The sequence below is a fragment of the Camelus ferus genome, chromosome 16 (genome assembly GCF_009834535.1).
Source record: "Camelus ferus isolate YT-003-E chromosome 16, BCGSAC_Cfer_1.0, whole genome shotgun sequence".
Taxonomy (NCBI): domain Eukaryota; kingdom Metazoa; phylum Chordata; class Mammalia; order Artiodactyla; family Camelidae; genus Camelus; species Camelus ferus.
This window is the reverse complement of record NC_045711.1, coordinates 49444485-49471035: the sequence shown is the minus strand read 5'-3', so window position 1 is coordinate 49471035 and position 26551 is coordinate 49444485. Positions and strand designations below refer to the sequence as shown.

Sequence of the window (26551 nt, the reverse complement as noted above, 5' to 3'; positions counted from 1 at the left end):
CTTGCTCCTTCTCAACCATGACAGTCCCTTAAGTATCCACTTTGTGAGAGAGCTTGTCTTTTTTAACTAGATCTGCCACAGCCATCTTTCTTTTTCCTCTCATTTCTAGCTCAGTCTATTCCACAAAATCCACTACTATATATTCTTCCCAAGACCAAGGTTGAGAAACATTGATGGAGAGCCTGCCACAGCCCTCTATAAACTGGAAGTATTGAGAAACTAAAAATGAGTCAGCTTTAGCCTGGGCCTTTGAAGCTTCCTTACAATTAAGTGCTTGGAAAACTAGACAGTTGCTTGATGTACAGTGTGTGCAGCAAACATGTCTTTCACTTTTTAAATGTTCCAAATTGCTTACAAATACGCCATTACAGATTAGGACCTGAATAATTACTTACTGACAGGTTTCTGTCAATACAGATCTTATTTAATTGAAATTTGCTTTTGCTTTTTTACTCTGCTATCTTCTCTTCTTCAAATTCCCTAACTCTTAAGGTCCCCAGTGCTATTCATTTGGGGTCACTTCTAAGGCCCTAACCACCCGTGCCCTTACCTAGTTCTTTCCTGTTTTTAAAAATCAAATTAAGAAGGGTTTTCAACATAGTTGTCTCATTACCTACATTTGAGAAAACTTCCTTCTGTAGTCTTAAAATTCTTTTTGCCTGTGTGTGTGTGTGTGTGTGTGTGTGTGTGTGTTTATTACTTTTCCCGGTTTGTCAGTCAATATATACAGCAACTACTTGGAAGCAACTTTAAGTTGACTTGCCCTCCCCTCCTAGTCTGAAATACCACGTTGACTACCTCTTAACTTAAACCTTCTAGCTGTTGGTCCCTTTTCTCAGGAAAAATCGAAATATGAGAAAATTTTGCTTTTATTTGGCCATAGTTTGATAAACTTAAGCACTTATAAAATGTCTGCCTGGTATCCCTACAGAAGCAGTGTTTTATTTCTATAAATGTCTAGCCTTTTTATGTAACCCTTCAAATCATAGGATAATGACTCAGCAATTTTGCCTGAAAATCTACTACTCACCTGTTCTGAAATGTCATGCATAGTAAAAATTTATTTGAGGATTGTTTTGAACATTCTTCTGTCACTATAAAGAAGAGGGTACCTATGGAATGCTTCAGTGATGAACAGTTGCCTTTAAAAGGCACAAACACACCTGTGCTCCCAGTTAATGACAGCTAACTGTTGACAGGGCTCTCTTCTGATACCTGATACACCCACATGGAACCCCATTCATCCACTCACCACCCAACCTCTCCTGCAAAATACCCATTCCCTCTTCATGACGACATCTCAGGTTATTGGAAGGATGAAACTAATGTGAAAATCACAAATCTTTTAGCTGGAAAGTCATGCAGAGAAGAAAAATTATGGTGTTGAAATATTTGAACTCCATAGAAATACCAAAAAAAAAAAAAAATTATGAAACCCTATCACAGGTGAAATGCTCAGTGACCAAAAGGATGAATAAATGTTAGACATCTACTGAGAGCACAGTAGAGCCTTTATCCCTTGCGTTCTTTAAACATCGTTTAAAAATTAGCTTAGCAATTTGCAGTTGAAAAGCAGAAAGCTGCACCAAACGACCTGCTGTTGGTCTTCCCTCTTTTGTGATTCCACAAATGGCATTTACAGGTCATTTTACTACCCTTAAAAATTGTAAAATTAGAAGAATGTGATGGAAGTTTAAAAATCCTATAGAAAACCTGTAACTAAAGTGAATTTATTTTACTTTCTTATTTGTTAACTAAATTTTTAATTAGCCTGATTCTTCTAAAATAGAATAAACCATATGATTCATTTTTCTAAAATTACTCTGGCCATTCATATGTTTACCAATATATACAGAGAGTATCTGAAATAATGTTCACTAAATTTTACCAAAGGCCATCTGTGTGCTGAAATTAGTTTTTTTTAATCTTTTTTCTTACACTTTCATATGTTACATGAAGTTTTTTAATAATAAGCATGTATTAATATATATAAAAATAGATAAACAACAAGGACCTACTGTATAACACAGGGAACTATATTCAATTTCTTATAATGAGCCATGACGGACAAGAAACTGAAAATTTATATATGTATGCATGTATGTGTATAACTGAATTGCTTTGCTGTACACCTGAAACTAACATTGTAAATCGACTACATTTCAATAAAAAACAAGAATTTTAAAAAAGCATGTACCATTTTTACAAACAAACAAAAACCCACTATCTCTTCTGAAGCCCAGTGGAATGCCACACATCGGGAGTTACAGGGAAAATCACTGTATGATGGTCCTAGAAGAGATGACTTCTCCCAAGTCCTCTCAAATCTCACCACCAATTCTTCCCTCCCAGGTCCTGCTGCAATGCTAGAAATATTTTGCTCAAGGTTAACGTCTATAAATCCAGACTCCCACATACTGATGTAAAATGGCTCATGGGCCAAGTTCATGGGGCTAAGAAGTCACTGCCACTCAGACACACCTGAAATGAGCAGAAAGTGATCAGTTCCACTGCAGATGACTGTGAGAGTTTAGGGAAATGGGGCGCAGCCTGGTCTCTGCACGTCCTACAGATGGATATGAAGCTGGGTCCATGTAAATGCAAACCTGACAGCTGACCTTAACCTTGAGTCAAACAAATGATCAGGAACTAGCCACATCCACAGAACACCACTTGCCACCACATGTCTAAACAAGTCTCTGTGGTTCCCTCATTTGCTCTGTTTTTTTTTTTTTTTTTATCATGTCTCCCTTCTGTCTTTCTTTCATGTTCAGAGATGTAAGTGACCATAGAACACTTTGAAAAGACACTCCCTCTAAGCCTCGACTAAATTTTTCCATCTCGCACACAGAATGAGGAAAGTCTACAAGACATTTGCGAGGTTTTGTTGCCAGGGCAGACAAACAGAGCTGGTGTGTCTTAGGTGATTTTATTTGTGATTAGGAATGATTTTGCCTTTGTGGCTGGCTGGTTCACCCCTGGGAGAGGCTTTTTCTTACTTTCTGGTTTTACAACTCACACTCCTAAAAGAGGCAGGAGGTGATGGCGTTGGAGGATCTGAGTTAAAATCCTGACTCTAAAAAGTTCATTACTGAGTTAACATACATGTATGAAATGCCTCAAAGAGGCTAGACTTTGAAAGATGGAAGACATATTCCCCACTTTCAAGAAGCCTGCAGTCCCAAAGGAGTGTAACAAGTACAGTATAATGTAGTGAGTGGAAGAATGGGAGTGGACTCAGATGTGACTGGGCCCAGCTGGGGGCCTTCCAGCTTCCACTGTGGGGCTCCCAAGCTTCGCTCTGATGTGGGGATACCATGCTGTCTGCCCCTGTGGGGGATCTTGAGATCAAGAAAAGGCAGTTTTCCTCATAGAAGGGGCCCCCAACTCATGCAAGAAAAATTCAGAAAACGGTTGTTGAAAGAGGTAACCCTAGATCTACGTCTCGAAGGCAGGGGAGCAGACATAGGCAGCACAAGCAGTGACTTTCCAAGCAGTGGAAACAGCACGGACCAAGGCAGCAACAACTACAAAGTCCTATGTTGAATTAGTTGTATGTGCAATTCAGCTCTGCACCATACACCTCCATGAGCCCCTGATCTGTAAAATGGGAACAATACCGCTTGCCTGGCAACATCAAGAGTTGTTGTGTGGTAACAGATGTCTCCTAGCAAGCAGTGAAATCTGCACCCTTTTCCCCCAATTGCCCACTGTAAGTCGAGAATTGTGGAGTGTGTGATTTGGTAAATTAGAGGTGTGTAGTTTTAAGAAGTTATTCATGTTAGGTTAGAAATAGAAATTTCTATGTAAATCAAAACTACAATGAGGTATCACCTCACACTAGTCAGAATGGCCATCGCTACAAAGTCCACAAGTAATAAATGCTGGAGAGGGTGTGGAGAAAAGGGAACCCTCCTATACTGTTGGTGGGAATATAGTTTGGTGCAGCCATTACAGAAAACAGTACGAAGATTCCTTCAAAAACTAAAAATAGACTTACCATATGATCCAGCAATCCCACTCTTGGGCATGGATCTGGAGGGAACTCTAATTCAAAAGATACATGCACCCCAATGTTCATAGCAGCAGTATTCACAATAGCCAATACATGGAAGCAACCTAAATGTCCACTGACAGATGACAGGATAAAGGAGTTGTGGTACAGAATGGAATACTACTCAGCCATAAAAAGAACAAAATAATGCCATTTGCAGCAACATCAATGGACATGGAGATCGTCATTCTAAGTGAAATCAGCCAGAAAGAGAAAGAAAAATACCATATCTTATATGTGGAATAAAAAAAAAGACACAAATGAACTTATTATAAAACAGACTCACAGACACAGAAAACAAATTATGGTTACCAGAGGGGGAAGGGGACTGATAAATTGGGAGTTCAGGGATTTGTAGATACTACTATATATAAAATAGATAAACCACAAAGTCCTACTGTAAAGCACAGGGAACTATATTCAGTATCTTGTAATAATAGCCTATAATGAAAAGGAATATATATTTACATATATATAAAGCTGAGTATATATTTATAATTTTTATATATATAACTGAATCACTATGCTGTATACCAGAAACTAACACAACACTGTAAACTGACTATACATCAATCAATCAATAAGTTAATTGATTAATTAAAATTTTTTAAAAAGAAGGGATAGCTAAAAAAAAAAAAAACAGTTGTTGTTGTGGGCTAAATAAAGAACATCAAAGGGCTATGTAAACTGGGCAGCCCCATTATCACCATTATGAAAGAGAAGTGTGGTACAGGACTCCATCAAGATTGGACTCAATGATAACAGTGCTATGTGGCAGAAAGATCCCAGCCCTGGCTTTGCCACTAACCCACGACGTCCCCAGCCATACCCCCCACCCTACAGGCCTCAGTCCTTCTCACATGTAAAATTAATGGCTTGGACCAAGGGGCACTCAAGTCCCTTCAGAGGCTGCCATTGTATTTCTGAGTCCTCTTTAAATCTGGTTGCCAGCCAGCAGCACATGGCTCCCTGCCCCCAGACTATCTTTATTCCTTCCTAACCTTTACTTTGGCAGACAAAGCAAAAGATTCATCAAGCATATTAGACAACCCATGGCACATTTCCTGCTCTCCTCTGTTCCCTCTGCAGGTCACAGACACACAGAATCCAGCCTTTCCAGGGCTCAGCCGGGACAGACTGCCGGGCCACTCAACAAAGGCTGCATTCCCCTCAGGGGCCAAGGGAAGCCCTGGGCACAGGCTGGGACTGTTTGGTTTTCAGGTGTGCTGGGATAAAAGGCATCCTGGAAGTGGAAGGCTCGGTCATTAATTAATTAATTAATTAATTGTAATTGCGGGTTTGTTCTTAAGAATGATTCCTTTGAAATTACTTTCCATCAAACAGTGACTGCCACAAGGACATCAGAAATTCAGTCTCCATTTCCTCAGCACGAGTATTTTTATTCCAGGAACTGAGAGTCTGTTATCTGGCTCTTCCCTTGTGAGTCTCTCCCACCCTCGCTTTAGAGTTGGGGTATGTTTATTTATGGGGGGGCAGGTATGTATCTGCATGTTTAATGTCCGTTTTAAAAGGAAATCTGTGCTCCACGAAAGAATCTTTTTGTGGACTTTAATCAGACCCTTTTCAGATAAGTGGACAATGGAAAAACTCCATGGAAAGATTAGAAAGACACCTGAGACTAATACCCACTAAGGTCACGAGCCACACCCCTGGGTTACCACTGAGTTGGAGAAGCAAACTGGTTTATCAATGCAGCTCTAAACAACAACATCGTGTGTGAAAACCCAGGGGCGCTTTGGGATTGACCAAGAGGAAACACATGTTGCACAATGATAGGATCTTGTTGGTACAGTTGTCAGAGAAGGGAACTCCCACGGCAAAGGGCATAAAACCATCCAGGGCAGTCTGGGGCGGCTCAGTTTTGCGGTGCCAGGGAGCCGACCAGAGCCCAGCCCTGGCCCAGACCCAGATGGGACCATGAACTCCAGGCACACCTTCAGCCAGACCCCCTCAGGCTCCCGCCATGGCCCAGGAGGTGGCTGGGGCAGGCCAGAGAGCTTCCACCAGGCTCCTAGCATCCATGGTGGTGCAGGAGGTGTCCGCATCTCCCTTTCCTTCTCCTCACCAAGATGCCCGCCCCCTCGAGGGTGCTGGGAGTCTGGAAGAGGTGGTTCCCTCCTAGGTGGAAATGGGAAGGAAATGATGCAGAACCTCAACAGCCGCCTGGCCTCCTACCTGGACAAGGTGCGCACCCTGGAGGAGGCCAACACGAAACTCGAAAGTTGCATCTTCAAGTGGCATCAGCAGAGAGATCCGGGCAGTAAACAAGATTACTCCCAATATGAGGACAACATCAGCCGCCTGCAGGAGCAGGTAAGATCCCGGCTGATCCTGGAACTCCAGAGGGGGCTGCGTTTCTAGGGGTTAGTGGGAGGAGAAATCAGTACAAAGACAATTTCCAGGAAAATGGCAAAAGAGCTTCAAGTCATCATGAACAAAGGTATTCAAAGATATTTTCATATCATACCTTAAATTTGGACTTGGTATAATAATACCAGTAATGTTTGGTATAATAATCTTTATACATAAATTATATAGAAAAGTCTAAACAACGTAAGGCAACCAGCTGCTGTCGGAATCACTTATGATCCAATGACACGATTGTAATGATCAGGGTGCGTTTTTATGCCTCATGCTTAGTGCACAAGGCACAAGGGAGCATTTACTTTCTCATGACATCAGTTCCTCTCCACCTCAAAGTCCTGGCGACAGGGTGATCAGCCATCAAAGAAAGGCTGAATTGTACTATTTCAGAGATCACACCTAAAAGCTGTCACTCCACTAGCAGATACATCATTGTGATATCCCTGGATATTGCCTCTTGGGAGCTGCTAGAAGTTCTGAATTCTAGCTGCTCCCAGTTCTGAAGATGGCGTGTTGCTAGGAAAATACATTATAAAATGGGGATAATTTTTGGAATCTTAGAGTTAGGCTGGATTAGGGAGAATTCTTCAAAAAAATACTTTTCAACATTAAAAAAGCTAATCTTTCTGGGACATACATTAAAAAAAAAAAAAACTACACCCTCATAACACTGGTTAGAAGCAGAGGGAATCCAGTCACCTTTTAGGTTATATTTTAAAGCTACATAAATTCCCTCTTATGTAAAGTGGTCTCAGAAAATTTCCTGTAAGATCTTACTTAACATATCCAAGAAAGGGCATCACAGGTTTCCAGTATTTATATGGTATTATTTCTCAGCATTCAGTTGTCCAGGCTTGAATATAGGAAGGACCAATCAAGATAATAGAAATCTGTCCTTATAATGAACCCTAATTATTGAATAATCAACCTAATAACTGAGTGTGTAATTGCCTTAACTATATAGTACATGTTTGTCTTTACCAAAAAAAAACAAAGTGATTCAACAAACCTCACCACGCTGTTTTTATTAATAAAGTCGTTTTGGTTTTAGAATGGAGAGACTAGAAGATTTTTGCAAATGGGCAGCTGAGAACGTAACTCCCTAAAGAAATGTCAGGTTAGACCTATTCACATAATTTATTAGCTGACAGCAGGGTGAAGAAGGGAAAGGAAGGGAAACATTTATTGAGTACTTACTGTATGCCAGGCATCGTGATGGGTATTTAATCCACTTATCTGCACTGTCCGCGAACATTTCTGATGGAAATGTTCTATATCAACTGATTTAACTCTCACAACAACTCTAGAAGAAATTGAAACTCAGAGAAGTGAAGAAGCCATCTAAAGCCACCAGTAAGAGGCTGAGCTGGGGTTATAACCCAGGTCTGTTTCTAATGGCCCCATAATTTTCATATAGTGTGTTAGCCAGTCTCCCTCCTGCAAAAATGATGCTGTTAATTAATAAAGATAATGCATTACGTTTGCACTGTTAATCATACAACACATATTTCATACCCATTATCTCATTCTGTGAAGCAGGTGTTTTATTCACAATTTATAGATGCAGAGGCTGAGACCAAGTGGTTGCCCAAACTCTTTGGAACAGAATTGAGAATAGTGAGTGGGGACAATGACGAGGAGGGGGTGGCTGGCCCACTCTCCAGGCAGCCCCCGATTCTCCCTACTACATAGGGAGATTCTTCAGCTTGGAATTCCACTCTTTCCTGGATTTCTTACCTGGTTGTTTGTCTGTGTTTGAAGAAAACAACTCTCTGAAGTTCAGGCTGTCTGTGTATCCAGCCTCCCCCGTTTGCAGGTGAGAAAACAGGGGCCCACCGAGGTCCCACAACGCCCAGGGCTGGTCCCTTCCTGGGCCTTTCACGACTCATGAAATGTTCTGAGTAGACACAGCACTCTCCTGCCCCCACTTTAGGGACGTTAAAAGTTACTCCAAAAGTGTATAAGAAATTGAGTTCAAAATTTAATCCATTCCTTTTGAAACAGAGTTAGATATTGTCATATAAATATCAGGATATTAGAATGGCTCTCAATAGTACTATATTTGGCACATTTGGTTTATGGTCAAAAATTCTACTTTCCTCCCCCCAGTAGGAGATTACACACCCTGGAGCAATGATGCAGCACTAATGCACCAAATAGATTTCTTTTAAAAGAATGAACTCAGGGCCTTGGGGAGAATCCAGGTAATTAATTATAATACACAATGCAAGACCTATGCCTCATACATTATTTCTCAATCCATCCTTATTCATTCATTACCGTGAAGGATGTCTCAGAAGTAGTGTTTGTAGCATAATATTGTATCAGGTAACCCAAAGAGTGGGAAATAGTTTCGGTTTTTAAATATGAGCCATATCAACTCATGTACTGTGAGAAGGCTACCTGGGGGAATCAGACCCCTCACTGTGGACTCTGCAGTGGATAAATTACCAATTTACCTCAGAAAAGCCAAGTAAGTAAGTAAGACGATAATTTTTTTTTTTTTTACTATACACGCTGCTCTGCATCTTTATCATTATTTTAAATAAGCTTTTCATGTGGAGTAATGTTAGATTTACATGGTACAGAAACTTTCCATAAGCCTCTCACCCAGCTCCCCTCATCCGTAAAATCTTCCATCACCATGACACATTTGTCACAACAAAGGAAGCGACATCAGTATACTTCTATGAACTAAACTCACCTTTTCCTCCAACTTAACATACCTTGGAGATTTTCCTGTATCAGTACATAGAAAATGATGTTCTTAATGCTCATTCCATGGTCTTCCAACTAGAAATATATTATATATCAAGTGCTTACTTGGCCCCTGTTAGTGGAAACGGTGTTTCCAACACAGATGGGATTATTTAATTTTTCCTGATTCCACGGAACATACAGTGCATGGTTTCTCTGAATGTCAAGCAAAACCTCCATGCACAACTGAGACTAACTGCAGGGGTCCTGTGGCCATTTTGGATGAGGCTACTTTTCATTCCCCATGAGCTCAGGTAATGAAAGAATACAGAGCCTGGATGGAAAGGTAAGAAATCCCTAAGCAGCATTGTAGAGGGAAGACAAGGAAATACCTACAGAATCCTTTTTTAGAGCAAAGAAAGTATTCACAGTACTATTTGGAATCCACCAAGAGAAGGAAGAAGTTCGGCAGGGGCAGCAAGCCTGGCTGTCTCCCACCACAAACAGCAAACGTGTGAGGATGCGTCTCAGTGTGTATCCAGTGCAGACATTGGCTCTAATAACAAAAGTGCTAGCTTTTAAAAAAGAAAATTGAACACTTTACGCTTTCCTGAACTAATTTAGTTTTGACTGATTGTTTTCAGAGTGTCTACAGTGTGCCCACAAATGCTGAGTATTTTAAATTATTTTATTTAATCTCTTCTATTCTAATTCTCATAACTCTTCAGTGAAGTGGCTATTGTTCCTATTGCCATTTTGTGGATGAAGAAACTGAGACTCAGCCAAGCTCACTCAGCGGGTGGGCACTGGAACAGGACGCCAGGCCCTGCTCTGTGAGTTCCAGACCCAGCTCCTTACCACCTCTGAATACTGTTATTGTGTACTCATGACACTAAATTCCAAGTAATCAGTGGAGCTTTGAACAGGACCAGATTTTTAAAAGGTGCCTTTGTATTGCGGTATAACTCTGTCCTAAAAAAAATCCTTTCTAAATATATGAATTAACTGCCTAAATATAATGGGAATGTCACAGGATTCTCTAGCTCCAACTAAGCTACAGAAGCTTGGAGCTAGTACCTCTAAGGTCATCTGTTTCTAGGACAAACTCCTTTTTTAACAGATGATGAAACTGAAGTCCAGGGAGTGGAATGACTGACCTGAGTTCAGGCCAATGGTCAGTTAACAGGAAGTAAAAGGAAAATCTCCCTGTTCCTAGTTCAGCATGATACTTGGTACAAAAGTAGGATTATACTTTTGACACTGAGATATACTTTTGACACTGAGATTATCTACCCAATTTTCCCCAAGGCAGTGACATACATCGAATGTGCATTTCATATCTTATTTCTCTCATATGTGTATTTCTCTGATTATAACTACCCAGAAGTATTTACAAATCATATATTTATATACCCAATTGCTCATGTAGACACTTTCAACAAAAATTCTCTTTTTAAAGTAAAAAATTATATAAACATCCAGTGAAAGTCTTTAACCAGAGACAGTTAAAGCTTTAAGACAGTTAAAGTTTATTAAGCTACTTCATTTGATGGTAAAGAATTATTTCAGTTAATATTTTAATAGCTCCAATTGGGGCATTCTCATCACGGAACAAGTTACAAATACATACACACACACCCACAGGTTATATGTGTGGCTATGGTCATTTGGGGCAAAAAAAAAAAATTATGGTATGTGATGACTATTAGGAAATACACTTAAAATTAGTTTAAGTGCACTATAAAGTACATTTAAAATTAGTTTGACAAACTAATATTAATGAAGCTCTGTATCAGTGATACTTTGCCCAGTGTCACTGATCAGAAACATGAACGCTACCACAAGGAAGAATTACGTTCATCTAAAAACCACTGCAATTTAGGAGAGCCAAATTAATATTCACAATAGGAAGTCAGAACGTAAACTTAACATCTTCAGATGTGGATGAGCTTAATACATGCGTGTGTTGTACTAGAAAATTTAAAGGCGGTTTCAATAATCACTCTCTTGCTCCTCATATCACTCTTGGGGCAGTTGCATCCATCCTCACCGGTCAAAAGTCAACATAAGAAAAAAGGCAGTGAAACTGACTGCAGACCACATCCTTACTGTAAAATCATTCCTGCGCTTTGCACCTAGTAAATGCTCAATAAATACTTACGGATTTTATTACTCGTTATTCCACTGCTAGAAGAAGACGTCATCTAGGCTGACAAGTCAGCTTCCCAGGAGCTGGGCAGCAATACAGCGCTCCTGTGTGGTTTGTACGACCGAAATGACTCCCGGTGCCTGTTTTACAGATAGCAGATGGCAAGATGACGAACGCTCAGATCATCCTGCTCATTGACAACGCGAGGATGGCGGTGGACAACTTCAGTCTTAAGTGAGTTCCTTCTTCACAGTGTTGGGGAAGGCGGGGGGGGGGTTGTTTGGTGTTTTGTTCTATTTTGTTTTGGGGGTTACTACTGCTTTTGTTTCTGTTTTATAGAAGGAAAACTTATCTCTCCACTACCAACATGTAAAATCCTACCAAAATACAATTAAAAGGCATAACAGGAACTAATACCTGACTGGACCCTTGTATAAACAAACCAGATGCAAAATACACTTTTTGGTGTGGGGAAATTTGAATATGCACCAAGAATTAGATGGTATTGAAGAGTTATTATTGATTTTTTCAGGTGTGATAATGTTATTATGCTTATTTAGAAAACTGTCTTTTTCTTAAAAAATACATTCGGAAGTACTTAGGGGTAAAATGTCATAATGTCTATAATATACTGTAAAATACAAAATATAAATGAAGCAAATATGGCAAAATGTTAATGGTTGCTAATTCTAAGTGATGGGTATATGGCTGTTTATTATTTCATTCTCTGTAATTAAAAAAAAATTGAGTCACCATCATAGAAAAACCTGCATGAAACAGACATACAAAGGGTGCACAGCCTGTATTCATTTGCTCCTATTAAATGTAAAAAGTAAGAGATTCACCTCTAAACTAAGGTGACTCCTTACAAGGCCGTGGCCTTCCAACAGCAGGTGTACTCTTCTCTCCCTTCTACCCAAAGGTATGAAAATGAACACTCCTTCAAGAAAGACTTGGAAACTGAAGTTGAGGGTCTCCGGAAGGCCTTGGATGACCTGACCATCGTCACAACAGACTTGGAACAGGAGGTGGAGGGGATGAGGAAAGAGCTCATCCTTATGAAGAAGCGTCATGAGCAGGTAGGACGCCCAGGAGCTCCTGGTAACCCGCATGGCTCTCAATCTGTGCGTTTCAGGTGATGCAGTAGCTACAGAAGAAACCACCATCTGAATTCCAGTTCTATTGTCTTCAACCTAAATAGTCACAAGGAACCATATAAATATCTCATTTTTCCAAGTTCAGGGTTATCTACTCAGGTGTCAAATACAACAGCTAAAATACAATCACAATTCACGACGAAATCAGTCAACAACTTTGTTAATATACGATGTTTATCTAGACCTGTTTGTTAATATGCTACCGGAAGAATAGATGTGTGGGGTTGAACTTCCTTCACTAACCCCATGAGCAGCAAATTGGGGGACAATAGGGTAAAGAGAATCTGCCAATGACCCAGGTAAATATACCTAGTGGCAAAAGTTAAGAATCCTGATTTCCAGAAGCATTTAACTGACTTTTTAAAAGTTACCATCCATCTAAAGTCCCAGAGACTCTGATGAAATGATAGAAAAACAGTCCCCATTCTAGGCAAACAAAACTGCTTATGAACATCAAAGAGCCTCAGCTGCTGCACAGCTGGTTAGACAATGATGGTTAATTAAACCTTTCCTGTGGTTTATTGGTTTTCATGATATCCTATGGGCGTTAGCCCTACAGAGTCCTAATGCGTCAACAAGATTTTGGAAGCCTCTACCCCTTTGGGCTTTGGGTTACTGAACTGCTTCCCCAAAGCTCTGGCCTATCACCTGAAATGCTCAATTGTGCTATCGCTTCACTCATGAACATTTGCTGAAGAGTACCTTACATGCTGTGTAAGCATAACTCTTCACAAAACATTTTCAACCAGAGATTAAGTCAGTGATCACAGAGGCCATTTAATTACCTGTCTGGTGCAAGTTTTACTTTATAAAGTTATAAGAGAAAAAAAAAAAGCACATTTTCTCATTAACAAACAATAACTGAGAAACCACACCAAACCAGTAATACAACGCCAACCACATAAGCTGGATTCTTAAAAGACCTGTGAACTTCTGCCAATCAGTACACTTCTGGCCTTCTGATTATCACAGCTGATTCATTTTCTGTCTGTTATTAAACAGGAAATGGAGGAACATCATGTGCCAAATGACTTCAAGGTCCATGTGAAGGTGGATACAACCCCGGGAGAAGATCTGATTAAGGTCCTGGAGGATATGAGGCAGGAATACGAGCTTATAATAAAGAAGAAGCATCAAGACTTGGACACTTGGTATAAAGAGCAGGTAAAAGAAAGGCGCCCCAACTTCACAAAGGTTCCATTTCCAAGTGGTCCCAATGCCAAAGCCTCTGCCCTTTGCTTGGTCTTACAGTCAGCAGCCATGGCCCAGGAGGTGGCCAATCCGACAGCCGTGCAGAGCAGCCAAAGTGACATCCACGAGCTGAAGCGCACTTTCCAGGCCCTGGAGATTGACCTGCAGGCGCAGTGCAACAGGGTGAGTCTGAGCCTGGAAAATCCTGGGTCAGGTGCCACCTCCTCCACAAAAGTCTTCCCTGACCTCTCTCCCAGGCCCATCTCCGCAACTCTACTGGGACATCTCTCACTTCCCACTCTCCCTCCAAACTGCCCGTGCTGAGGACAATAAGGGCTATCATGTTTCGAGGTGTCCACATTGCCACGTGGTGTACTAGCAGGTTCGTTATATTAAATGTCATCAGTCTTTGCATCCACCTTTCCAGGTCCCCCTTTTAGAGATTTACCATTAAGGTGACAGTTGAGCAAAACCCTAAAAGCACTAAAGAGGTGCATTATGTGGCTATGGAGGCGGGGGTCCAGGTGGAGGAACAGCAAAAGCTATGAGACCCTGGTGTGTCTGACAGGTTAGAGGAACAGCCAGATAGCCAATGTGGCTGCAGTGGGTGAAAAAGGGAAGAAGAAAGGAGAGGAGAGGAGAGGAGGGGAGGGAAGGGGAGGGGAGGCCCTGGGGTAACAATGGAGCTGGACTGTGCTGCCTTGACCCTTGGAGGGAGGTCAGGAGGAATCTGAAACAGTGGGTATAGATGACTCTTTGAGGAGCTTTGCTATAAGCAAAGGAGAGCAGAGAAACTGGGTGATCGCTGAAGGTAGACATGGGTTCAAGAGAGAACAAATTTTAAGGTGGGAGAAATGATTCTCTCTGAAAGCTGGTGGGAATAATTTAGAAGAGAAGAAAACACTAATGTTGCAAGAAGGTGGGAAGTTGCTGAAATGACCAGAACACAGACAGCTCACACGTAGTAACAGAGAGGAATGAGTGTCAGACACAGATTCAGGTATGTGGGTGGAAGTGATGGCAGGAGCTTGTGGGAGTTCTCTCCTGAGGGCCCTCATCTCCTCAGCGACAGAGGAAGCCAGGCCGTGGGCTGAGAGAAACGATGGGGAGGAGGGAGGTTTGAGGACAGGAGAGAAGGAATGAAATAGCCCTTTGGGGAAACAGGAGAGTGACTAGACCAGGAACATGTGGGTGAATGGCCAGGCAGCATTAAGGGCCCCCCGAAAGTTAGCAGTCATGATAGAGTGAGTGTCCAGCACAGTTTTGAGATTATCTTTAAGGTTAAAGTTATATGCTCCAGAAAAGCAGGCGGTAAAGCCAAACAGAACAGGGACTGGAACTCAGTTCTCTGTATGCTTCATTTTGCAGCTTTCAGAATCTCCTCAAAAATGACAATTTGTTATCATAGTCATAATCAAAAAACATCGCTTCGGACTAGGGTTGCCTGATTAATCAAATTAAAATATAGGACATCCAGTGCAATCTGAATTTCAGATAAACAACAAAGTTTTTCTCTTTTAGTATAAGTATGTCCCATGCAGTATTAGGGCAATGTTTGGAACATACTTATACTAAAAAATTACTCGTCGCTCGTCTGAAATTCGAATTTAACCAGGAGCCCTCTATTTTACCTGACATCCCTACCTGAGGCCCCTCTCTGAAGATACAAAGAGATAGCAGTCCAGTTGCTGCTTCCCACTAGGAGTTTTTAGTCCGGCCAGAGACAAAATGTAAGCATAAGGAGGTAAGGAGCAGATCAGGGCAATGTGGCACATGCTCACTCCCAAACAAGCACCGTAAATAACAAACACTACAGGAGGACGGCGGAGGTGCCAGGAGCTGCTGGACACAAACGCTTTGCGCCCAGAAAAAGCCCTGGTGCAGTTCGACTCCTCACTGCCCGGCTCCTCACCCTGCATCCCCGGCACCACCAAGACACCCAGCAGACTGATCATCATATTCTAACTACTCAGCAAGCACAGGCTATTGAACAGATCATGCCATCGGGCAATGAACGAAAGCAGTATTATTCCTCTTTCAGAAATCTGCTTTGGAAAGCATGTTACTGGAGACCCAGTCTCGGTACTCCTGCCAACTGCAGGACATGCAACAGATCATCTCCCACCATGAGGAGGAGCTGATGCAGCTACGCCATGACCTGGAGTGCCAGAGCAACGGATACAAGGTCCTCCTGGGCATCAAAACCCACCTAGAGAAAGAAATCGCCACCTACCGCCAGCTCCTGGAGGGAGAAAATGAGGGGTAAGGCGGAGGCTGGCAGGGGAGGAGGGCGAAGGGGGAGTCCTCCCGTGGGTGCACTCATGTGCCTTCTGTTCTGTGAGCCATCGTCAGCGCTAGAGAGAAAGGTTTATGCTGAGTTTTGTCTGCAGATGTTTAGATCAGATTGTATTCCATTAAGTGGCCATTGTGAATTAATCAGCCATTATTCCCAGGACACCAAGATCTGAGGTCAATAGTTTCAACTAATATATTAAAATCTCTAGGAAGAAACAACCAAGAGGGCTTGGCTATAGTATTTCCAGTGGGAATGCACACAATTTTGGCTCAAAAAAAAAAAAAAAAAAAAAAAAAAAAGAACGGTTGGGGAATGTTTTACTCTAACAGCAGGAAAAGATCCCTAAGAGATGGCAATGTCTAGATTTTCCAGTCTGGTGTCTCTGACTACTTTAGGTACAGCTGTCCACACCAAGGGCACGTATGTTCTATGACCCAAGAGAAAGGGTTAGAAGGTTGTTTTTTTTTAAATACATAAATGAAATGTTATTGGACTAAACTTTGAACAGTCTGAAAAGCCCAGGGGTTCTAAGCTTCAGCCCCAGACCCTGGAAAGGATCCCAGTGGAGGCAGAGGCTGCAGCTGGCCAAAAAGGATGGAGGGGGTTCAGCAGGCTTCCCCTGGCCCAGGCTCAGCGGGAGGCCAGCCTCACTGGCTTTTGCGTTCAGCAGGGCTGTCCCATGAACTCGTGACCTTGCGGCTACAGAGCTCAGTAAACTAGCCTCATTAAAGAGCTACAAGTTTACAAGCAGGCAGAGGAAGTTAGTTCATCTTGAGAAGTGTTTATGATTGTTGCTAATCCTAAACTGAGCTTTAAACCTTTATCACTTTTATAGGACAATGGACTCTAAGGACTCTAAGTTGAGTGCGAAAGGTAAAAAAAACCACTTCATTGTTTGAATCTCCTTTTTTTTTTTTTTTTAATGAATCAGCACATTTACCCACTCTGTAGTACTCATAATCCTCCGTGTGCTCTTAAATGCCTTGTGTCCAATTTTTATTTTACTCCCAAATGGCCAGGAGTTTTGAATTAACTTAACACATTAAATAATACAGAACAAAGAAGTAAGCTTTCAATATTCTCCTAAAATATATATATGAAAGCTCTTTGCAAGCAGTAAAGTAGATTAAAATGATCATTGATATTATTATATCTCTATTAGGTTATGGAGTCTGTTGACCAAACTCCTAGGGACTTGAGAGGAAGTGATTTCACAGACTACATTCCGTTGAACACTAGGCATTCCGTGAGATGTTAACTGCGTATTATGAAAGGTGTGCTCCTGGCCTGATATGGCTGGGCACGTTGTTTACCACTAGCCTCTTCGTGAAGAATCAGGCTGTGTTTCAGTGTGTTGAAGATGGGACAAATACTGCTGTGGGAAAGAAGAGGAACAAGAAAGACCAAAAAGCCACAAGAAAACTTTTACTTTGTTTAGCCCAGGGTTCCCAAGTATCTTTGACCTGGGAACCCTATTTGCTCAGATTGCCTTTAACATCTTACAGAAAAGTTTTAAGAAATCACAGTCTGGGACAGGTGGCACTTTCTGATTAGTAGACGGTTAAAAAAAAAAAAAAAAGGTGTTAAGAGATTCAGGGACTCAGAGTTCAAGTCATCATCACAGAACAGCTGGTCTCCTTCATTGCCCCCTCTCTGCAAGATCCCGACAGATGGCCCTTCAGCCTCTCCTTACCCATGTCCAGGGGCGGGGAACCCATTACTGGAGGGGGTGGCTCAACCTACTGTTGGAGAGGTTTGATTTTAACAAAGTTCTCCCTGTATTTCTATTAATGGTTTCAATTCTTCCCTCCGGTCTAGAATTTTTTTAGGCGGGGTAATTAAGTTTATTTATTTGTTTGTTTGTTTTTAATGGAGACTGAACTCAGGACTTCATGCATGCTAGGCATGCCCTCTACCACTGAGCTATACCCTCCCCTTTAGAATCAGTTTATTGATGTGTCAACAAAGCACACTTTATTCAAATAAATCATGTCTTCAAAAACAGTGACCATCGTAAATATCCCTGGCCTCTCACCCTTCTCAGCCATCCTTCATATGACTTGCTTTCTAGACCTTAAAATGAGGTCCCCAGAATGGCACTTAGTGCTCTGTAAGCTCACAGAATCTATGGTGTGAATGCTACAAAGCCCATCTGAGCAGAAAGGACCCCGCTGGCACTTATGGCCAGGCTAGATTCTGTTTCAGGCACACCTGAGATGAAGGTCTTGACCTCAAGAAGGTGACACTGTTCAGACACCCTTATTTCCTGGAGGGTGAGAGGAAGACTCTTCCTCTGTAAGACACCTTTCACTCCAGCAGAGCCTGCCACACTGCTTAGTGATCATTTTGGAAGGCACAGATAGCCCTCAGGCGCTGAGAACAGGGAACTGAAAAAGAGGACAGTTCAGATGGTGGGGAGGATGGGCAATGACCTCTTTGTTGCTCTTTCCCTCAGCATCTGCAGCTCCAAAGATCAAGGCCATCACCCAGGAGAGCGTCAATGGAAGAATAATTCTTTCTCAAGTGAATGAGATCTAAAAGTACGCATGAGGTCTATAAAAGTTGCCTGCTGCAAAAACGATTCCCCCCCAATGGAACGCCCTTGCCCACACACAAACGGGTGAATTCTAAGAGGTGTCCGTGGAGTTATGAAACTCAGAAGCTTTTTTTTCTCTGTTACAATCTCACCAGATGTTCCATAACGATCTTATGCACTTTTTCAAAGTGTGAGTTCATGAGCTTAATGCTCCACATTCGCACTACAGTCATCAGGCTCCCACCGTTGTGCATCTGTTTCGTGGCCAATAAAACTCCACACCAGCGGCATCATGTCTTTCTTTACATTGTAAGGTGAGACGAGGCCTCAAGGTCTCATCGTAATCACGGAGTCTCAGAGCACTGCCCATGAAACAGCCAGAGGGGCCGGAATGCTTTGAACATGTTCCCAGCGACCCAGCACTGGGCGGAACTGTCACCTGCAGACATGCAACCTAGGGACGGGATGTGGCTCCTAAGGCTCTCTAGACTTCTGCCAGCAGGAAAGGGGGGTGGGGACAGAGAATGGAACGCCCAGAAAGGCCTCATTGAGAATGTGAGGCAACCAAAAGCTATTCTATCTCACAGATGCATACATACATACATATATACACACATAACCTTAAAGGCCTGAAAGAGAATTAAAGCACAGAGAGCTGTATTCAATGGCTTGTAGTAACCTGTAGTGAAAAAGAATATGTACATACATATGTATGACTGAATCACTATGCTGTACACCAGAAGCTAACACATCATAAATCAAAAAAATAATAAATTAAAATAAAATAAAAATTTTTCAAAAAGAAAAGGAAATTCAGAAAAAAATCCTCATTACAGGTAGATATAAAGACCCTAAAAGGGGAAGTGACCTGTCCAAGATCCAAATTACAAACATTAGGACCCAGAGTATTATGTTGAGATGCGCTTAGGGCTAAACCACAGAGATTGTGCACCTCTGTCCTCTGAAAAAGAAGCCTTTTCCTCAAATTGCAGCAGTGTGAGCTGTTGTTCCAAGGCTGGTACAGGGGAGCAATGCTGGAGAAAAGGAAGACAGAAACCCACGTGTCCACTGAGACATCATCAGAAAGTTGTACATGGAATTATGGGATATTAACAATTTAAGGGGCCATCGGCACAGGCTAGGCAAACTCTCCCACTTCACAGACAAATGCACTGAGGCCCAGAGCAATAAATGTGTTGACCCGAACACTCACTAGATTGCAGCTAGGTCTAGATCTGGGCCTCTTGACTCCACTTAAGCTGTTGAACTAAAAGTGGTGTCACTGAGTTCCATTGTCATCTAACATGTTGGCAATGTCCCGAATATTTTTTGTCTCTGTGTTTGAATACTCTTTTGTAAAGGACTGCTTTTGATATCTTCTGAACTGGGCATGTCTTCAGACTGGATTAGTCTTTAAGGCAATGATTGTTGTTTCTGATTCTCAGTGCTCAAAGAACAGAAAACCATCCCCTAGTAATCTGAAATGAGGCAACAGGAACCCAGGATAATCATACCATTGTAAAAATGTATTATTGGTTTAAGTGAAATACATTAATTCTCTGGGATGAAATTATAAATTTATCTTTACTATGTGAACACTTCCAAGCATTTCACAAAAAAAAACCCAATTTACTAACATCTCCAATGAGTATTCTTTGTGCAGTACTTGTCTGTGCAAACTTTTGCTTGGGGTAGGGGGGGAGGCAAGGAAGAACGATGAATATTAGAGTTTATCAGTTCTTTTTCCATTTCTTTTTACTAGGAGAGCTTCTTTGTGTTAACAGGGTACTGCAGTCTCAAAGCAGATCTAAAAATAGATTTTTTCTTTACTTTAGCGTCAATTTACTCTATTTTAGACACTACTGTCTTTCTTGAAATCTAGAAACTAGACATAAAATTTACATATTTTCTCAAGGTGAAGTGGGAGCATTGCTAGCAAAATCTTTTGAAAATATTCTTGTAAAAAAGAATATGACAAGCTGATGGGAAAGTTTAATACTAGACCCAGAAAATAATCTCTAACCTTCCATTTACCATCATAACTTATAGAGGATTTGGTGATAATAAATCAAAACATAAAAATAATTTTTCTTTCAAGGAGCTAAAATATCCTTAAAGTGTTAATTTTCACTGTCATCAATTAAGGTGATCAACTCATCCCAGTTTGTCCAGGAGACCCCTCAGTCCCAGGCAAATTGGAATGGTTGGTCACCCTATTGATAAAGAATTGCTCTTATCTTAGTCCTTTCGAGCTGCTAGAACAGAATACCATGGACTCGGGTGGCTTATAAAAAACACACATGTATTCCTCTCATTTCTGGAGACTGGGAAGTCCAAGACCAAAGCACCATTGTGGTGAGGGCCCGCTGCCTGGTTGACAGCCTGCATCCTTGCATGATGGAAGGGGCTAGGGAGCTCTGTCGAGTCCCTTTTGTAAGAGCGTTCATCCCATTAATAAGAGCTCCACCCTCATGAACCAAGCACCTCCCAAAGAACCTCCTAAAACCATCACCTTTGGGGACTAGGGTTTCAACATGACTTTTTCAGACAAGTGGAGAGAAACTAAACCATTTTCCTAAATAAAGAAACAATTGCATGAGTTTAGGCTCAAGGCAATATAGAACAATCTCTCTCCCATATCTAATTAAGCCCCTAAATCTTTCGAAATCCCCATTACAAAACTGATTAATGCTAATGCTTGTAGATTCAGGCGAGTTGCCAACCAAAGAAGCTTTCATTTGTATTTGGTTTTGACCAACACACACCCAATCCACATAAAGGAGATGGTAATAAATTCTATTGTTTCCATCACAGAACCACTGTGAGAAAATAGCAGTTATTCCATTACCCAAAACCCAATTAAGGAAATAGTTGGCTAATCCAGAGAGGTATCAAGTATTACTTTGGAATATTTATGTCGACGTATTTTCCAAGAGTACCATAATAACACAGCTGAGTGAATAAATCCATTTAGTATTTTTCAATCCAGTCAAATGCATGCCTTTAGTAAATGCTCATTTTTCCATTAATGTTTTCATATATCTACCCTGTTAATGATGTGTGAAATTGGAAACTAAACTTCATAAAAATTCATTATTAAGGAATTTAGCAATTGTTATGTTGGGGGGGGAAGATCACGAAGCTAAAAGGGGAGCAAGGACTCAAATTATGGTGGGAAAAGGTGGGTAAAAGAAAGGGAACTGAGAAAGATATTGTAGCACAAGGGTTCTCAAACTCAGCCACACCTCAGGATCATCTGGGGAGGACTAAAAACTTCTAATGTCCAGGCCACATTTTAGATTAATTCAATCAAGGTTTTCGAAGGTTGGAACTCGGGCATCCGTATATTTTAAAGATTCCCAAGTAATTACAACGTACAACCAAGTCTGAGAACTTCCTGCTTTAGAAGCTTCAGGTGAGTGCTTTGTATTTGTTTGTATGTTCCCCATATTACTAATTTTTAATACTCCCATAAGAATTGATGACAGCTAATGGAAAAATAAGAGCCTCCTTCATGTCACTCCCTAATGCTTGTGAACAGACTTTCATTTTATAGAACTGTAGAGAATTTCGTCCAGGAAGGACAGCTGAATAAAAACTTAAAAGTACAACAAATACGAAAAAGTATTTCACAAAATTTTGCAGACTTACTGCTACCTATGTTTAGCAAACTATCTTTCAGATGCTGAATCAAATCTCTTCCTACAGGAGCGTTAGGCTCCAGTAATGAGTTTCCGTGATGAAAATTTGCCATGTTGTTTTAGCCTCTTCATTTCTTTTACCTCTCAGATTTTTTTTCACAGCAAAGTAAAATATTAACATATGCAGATAAGAGGCTCCTGGGGAAAACATCTCTAAGCCAAGCGACTAAAAGCTTTAATATCAACACCTAAGTACATTTTTCCTTAAAGAAATATCAGATTGTTTTAGTATTTCCCAAATGCACACTTTATATTTCTCTAATAGTTAATTAGGCATCATGCATAAGTTTAAATTAAAAAACTGAAGAATCAAAAAATGAAAAGAAAACACAGCAATCAACTGACTGAATCCACTTGCTTAAGAGATGAGGCAGGTAAAATCTAGAAAGATTAGCCAGTCCCTCCTGGTACTCAGATCTTACTCCCACTGACACATAGCACCTGACATACGGTAACATCAGAATTGAAGAAACTATCACAGTAATTTTTTAAAACTCATAACAAGTTAAAGATAACAAGTCTAAATGCATGAACTATTGAAAAGTCAAAATAATTAAGGTATGAGCTCTTAAGCTGGAATCAATTTGTAGAAATGCCAATAACTGCAAGGAAAAAGCCAGCCTAAGATAGGTACTAGGGGTTGGATATTGTTGTTTTCTTTGCAGATGGTCTTAAATCAATTATTTAACACAGACTATATGTAGCATGGAGATTTTAAAAAGTTTACATTGTGTCAAATAATACACTATACCATTTCTTTGGGGAGAAAAATAACAATTCCAAAAATACCTTTTGTGGACATTAAGAAATACTGCACCATAGTTACATATACACCGATTTAACCTTTCACAATAGAAAATGAATACTAAATAATGACATCATTTTCTGAGTACGCAGTGGATATTGGTGGCTCCAATGAATCCATACCCCACAGGACTTAGCCTTTCTGTAGTTTCTCCCACATTTATTTTGGCCTTGGCCGTTGGAACACCAGCAAGCTCAACAAAGCAGAGGTTTAACAAACGCTTACACATCAGAGCTTATCCTCTTAGAATGCCCTCTCTAGAAAGCCAGCTACCGTGTAGGAAGTCCATTTACCCTGAGACTACCATGGTGTGGAGAAGTCTAAGCTAGCCTCATAGGCAGGCCACAGGAAGGGAGACTGAGGAACCCAACCAACAGCCGTAACTGAGCTCCAGACATACGACTCAGGTCGAGCCGTTCCAGCTGGTCCCCCAGCCACTCAAGCCAACCCAGATGAGGCCACAGACATCACAGAGCAGAGACAAGCCATCCCAGCATTCTAAATCTGAAACTCTGACCCACAGAATTCTGAACAAATAAAATGGCTGTTGTTTTAAGCTAGTAAGTGTTGGGGTAGTTATTCATGCAGAAATGGATAAGCAAAACAGAGTGTTAGAGTATTTATAAAACAGAAGAGTCTATTGCTCAGTGGCAGTAGCTGATTTAAGGCTAGTCCATTAGCATCCCACCAAACTTTCCATCAGACTTTTAGTCACTTTAACACTGAATTGGATCTCTACAGAAGTCCTGGGCCAATAACCACAGATGAAACACCAAAGCTTCCAAGAAAAAAGCCAGGGTCTTCCCTCTTCACAGATGGCAGAGCATAAAGCCATTGCTCATGTATCTTCACAGCTCCCCTCTCTGCCTCTTCACAAATGGGGACCAAACAGTGTAAATCTGACCGGGAGAGGAGGCACCCCTTGCTCTTCACTAAAGCACGCTGGGATGGCCAGGTAAATTCTTCTCCCTCTGATCTTTGAGTTTCGATTCCTTTTGACTTGCTTAAGTTCCTCATTCCAGGGACATTAACAACTTCTCTGTAAATACTTAGGCTTACAGTAAGTATCACACAGATCAAGAGTTTCACTGAAAGGTGATCTGTTTTCAAGGTGGGTAAGAAATGCTCTCCTTCACCAAGAAACAATAAGGCCTTTACAGATTAAGATAATCATAATTATCAGGTAGCTCTTATAATGTTATAATGTTTACATTTTTAAGTCATTAAGATCCTTGAATATTGTCCATTCATTCCAGACATGTTTCTTCACAATCCTATATTTTAAATGCTATACTCTTATAAGGCCTTTAATCAATAAATATTTCTAAGATTTATATATATATACACATCAAAGTGTGTTGTTGGTTATCATAACAATTTTTGCTCCTCCGACTTATTACATGCCTGAAGTCATTCTCTATGTGTGAGTCATTCCTCATAGCATTTATTTTATTACGACATCTACATGCCACCATCTTTCTAAAGAGGATTAGAGGGTTTCTAAAATACATTTGCAGTGAGGTCATGCAAAAAGGAAAAGAAGACAGTGCTTCTGACATACTTCAGGACCTGATGACCTAATCATGCTTAGGAGTTTTACCAAAGAATTGTGTGTGTGTGTGTGTGTATGTGTGTGTGTGTGTGTGTATGTGTGTGTGTGAGTCATACCAGTACATGGACTGTCCTATTCATCAAAACTTCTCTTTGAAATTTAAATCAGAAGCCATCCAATAAAATTATGAGTCATCTAATAAAAACTACAAGTCAATTTATGCTAATTCCTAAAGTATGCATACACAACATAACACATGTGTGTGACATACATACACACATATACTAAAAAATATTTAAACAATAACAACTATTCTTGACCAAGCTTTGCATTCTTGATCTCATTTAACATTCATCACAACCCTGGAAGGTATTACTATCCTCACTGTAGAGTTGAGGAAACTGGGGCTCAAACAGAATAAATGAATTAACCTGTGATTATATAGCTAAAAATGGTACCAGAATTTGTACCCAATGTACTTACTCTTTCTACTGTGTCACACAAAGTCAAAATGGTTGCTAAAAAGTTATGTAAAACCTAAACACAGGTTTTGATGAACTCTTGCTGAAAGTTTTTACCTAAGATGAGAGTCCAGGGATGAGAAATCTGAATGTGCATGGTACTAAAATAATACACAGGAGTCAGAAATAGACACCCAGAACTACAGAGGGATAGACTTTTATGACCAGGGGTTACCTTCCTATTACCCAAACCTCAAAACATTCAATCCTCTGTGCACAGAGGTGTTCTCTTAACTTACAACTACCTTGGCCTAAAATTCTGCCAGTCAACATCAGGGAAGAGCTTCTTAGCAAGTTTCAAAACCAGAGGACCTCACTCCTTAGTCTGTCCAGTTAGATGTTAACACTCACTCCTGGTTTCCATTAAAATTATCTCTCCCCACACACTCAAAGAACAAGAAGAGAAGAAGGTAGTGATGAATGACCCATAGTTAGACAAAGCATGTTCAAGAGTCATCAGCTGGAAACTTTTATCCAGAGTCTCATCACAAAAACATATTGTGAAGATTTCCATTTATCAATCCCAATACTCTAGGAAGCAGTAGTTTGGGGTCAACATCTAATCTGAAGTTTTATTTATACATTAGTGTGTCTCAAACCTTAATGTACGTACTTATAAAATGGCGATCTTGTTACAAATGCAGATTCTGGGTTTCTAGTAGGTCTGGGTTGGGGACCCAAGATTCTGCATTTCTAACAAGCTCCCAGATTATGCTGAGGCTGCTGATTTATGGACCACACCTTGAGCAGCAAGATTATAGATGTGTTCAATCCATCACACATCTGACACATCCCCGAGACCAGAAGTCTCATCTATAAGCTGTCCCAATAGATGTAACATAAATTGAACTGGATGAAAAATACACCAGGAAAGTGGCATCATTAGAATCCCATTAGCACTGTCTTTCTCAAAGTGAGTGGAGCTCGCAAGAAGACGAAGTAAGGCCTTGAAAGAAGGTGTTTCTTGGTTCTGGTCAAGGGTGGAAAACAGAACGAAGCCTGGAAACTAAGGCTATCAATCACCTTGTCCCAAATTATTCCCGGGCTCAATACATTAGCAGAAGACATGAAAAGTTCACCACTTACCAGACTCATTGGAGAGGACGCAAAACACCTTGTCCAACACTGTCTATTGCATTGGCTAACTCAGCACTAAAAAGTATGCCACTCTTTACATATGAGTATCCACTTATAAAATGCTTCCTAAATTCTCTTCAAGGACCATTTCTTTATTCAAAGCACTAGACAATGGCTGAAGTTTTAGGAAAAACAGCAATAACTCGGTAACATGACATCCTGTTCCCCACTAACCTAACCCAGCTTGGACTGGAGGTCTCACTGCTGTTACTGATGTGATTAGCCCTGTTTTCAAGAAATTCACATATGAGTTGGAATGAAGAACCAATCAAGAAATATCTATGAAACTCCTAACATGTGTCTACCATAGAGCCGGTCACTGTTAGGAAAACAAAACAAGGAAGTTCATGAAGTCAGAACTTCAGAGAAG

At 40.8% G+C, this 26551-nt stretch overlaps 1 protein-coding gene and 1 long non-coding RNA gene across 3 annotated transcripts in view; one reads left to right on the top strand and one right to left on the bottom strand.

The window, feature by feature from the left end:
* Window positions 1-26551, bottom strand: part of LOC116669182 — a 114674-nt gene that overhangs the window by 16607 nt on the left and 71516 nt on the right. For both annotated transcript variants that reach the window (XR_004326533.1, XR_004326532.1), the window contains exons 4-6: window positions 12131-12478; window positions 11298-11425; window positions 6251-7742 (exon numbers count right to left, since the gene is read on the bottom strand). This is a non-coding gene — a long non-coding RNA (uncharacterized LOC116669182). The remainder of the gene's footprint in view (window positions 1-6250; window positions 7743-11297; window positions 11426-12130; window positions 12479-26551) is intronic.
* Window positions 5898-18755, top strand: KRT23 (keratin 23). Its single transcript, XM_006186261.3, has 8 exons — window positions 5898-6388; window positions 11437-11519; window positions 12208-12364; window positions 13445-13606; window positions 13694-13816; window positions 15675-15895; window positions 16765-16802; window positions 18385-18755. The coding sequence occupies exons 1-8, from the start codon at window positions 5993-5995 to the stop codon at window positions 18465-18467; spliced, it is 1263 nt and encodes a 420-aa protein (XP_006186323.2). The 5' UTR covers window positions 5898-5992; the 3' UTR covers window positions 18468-18755.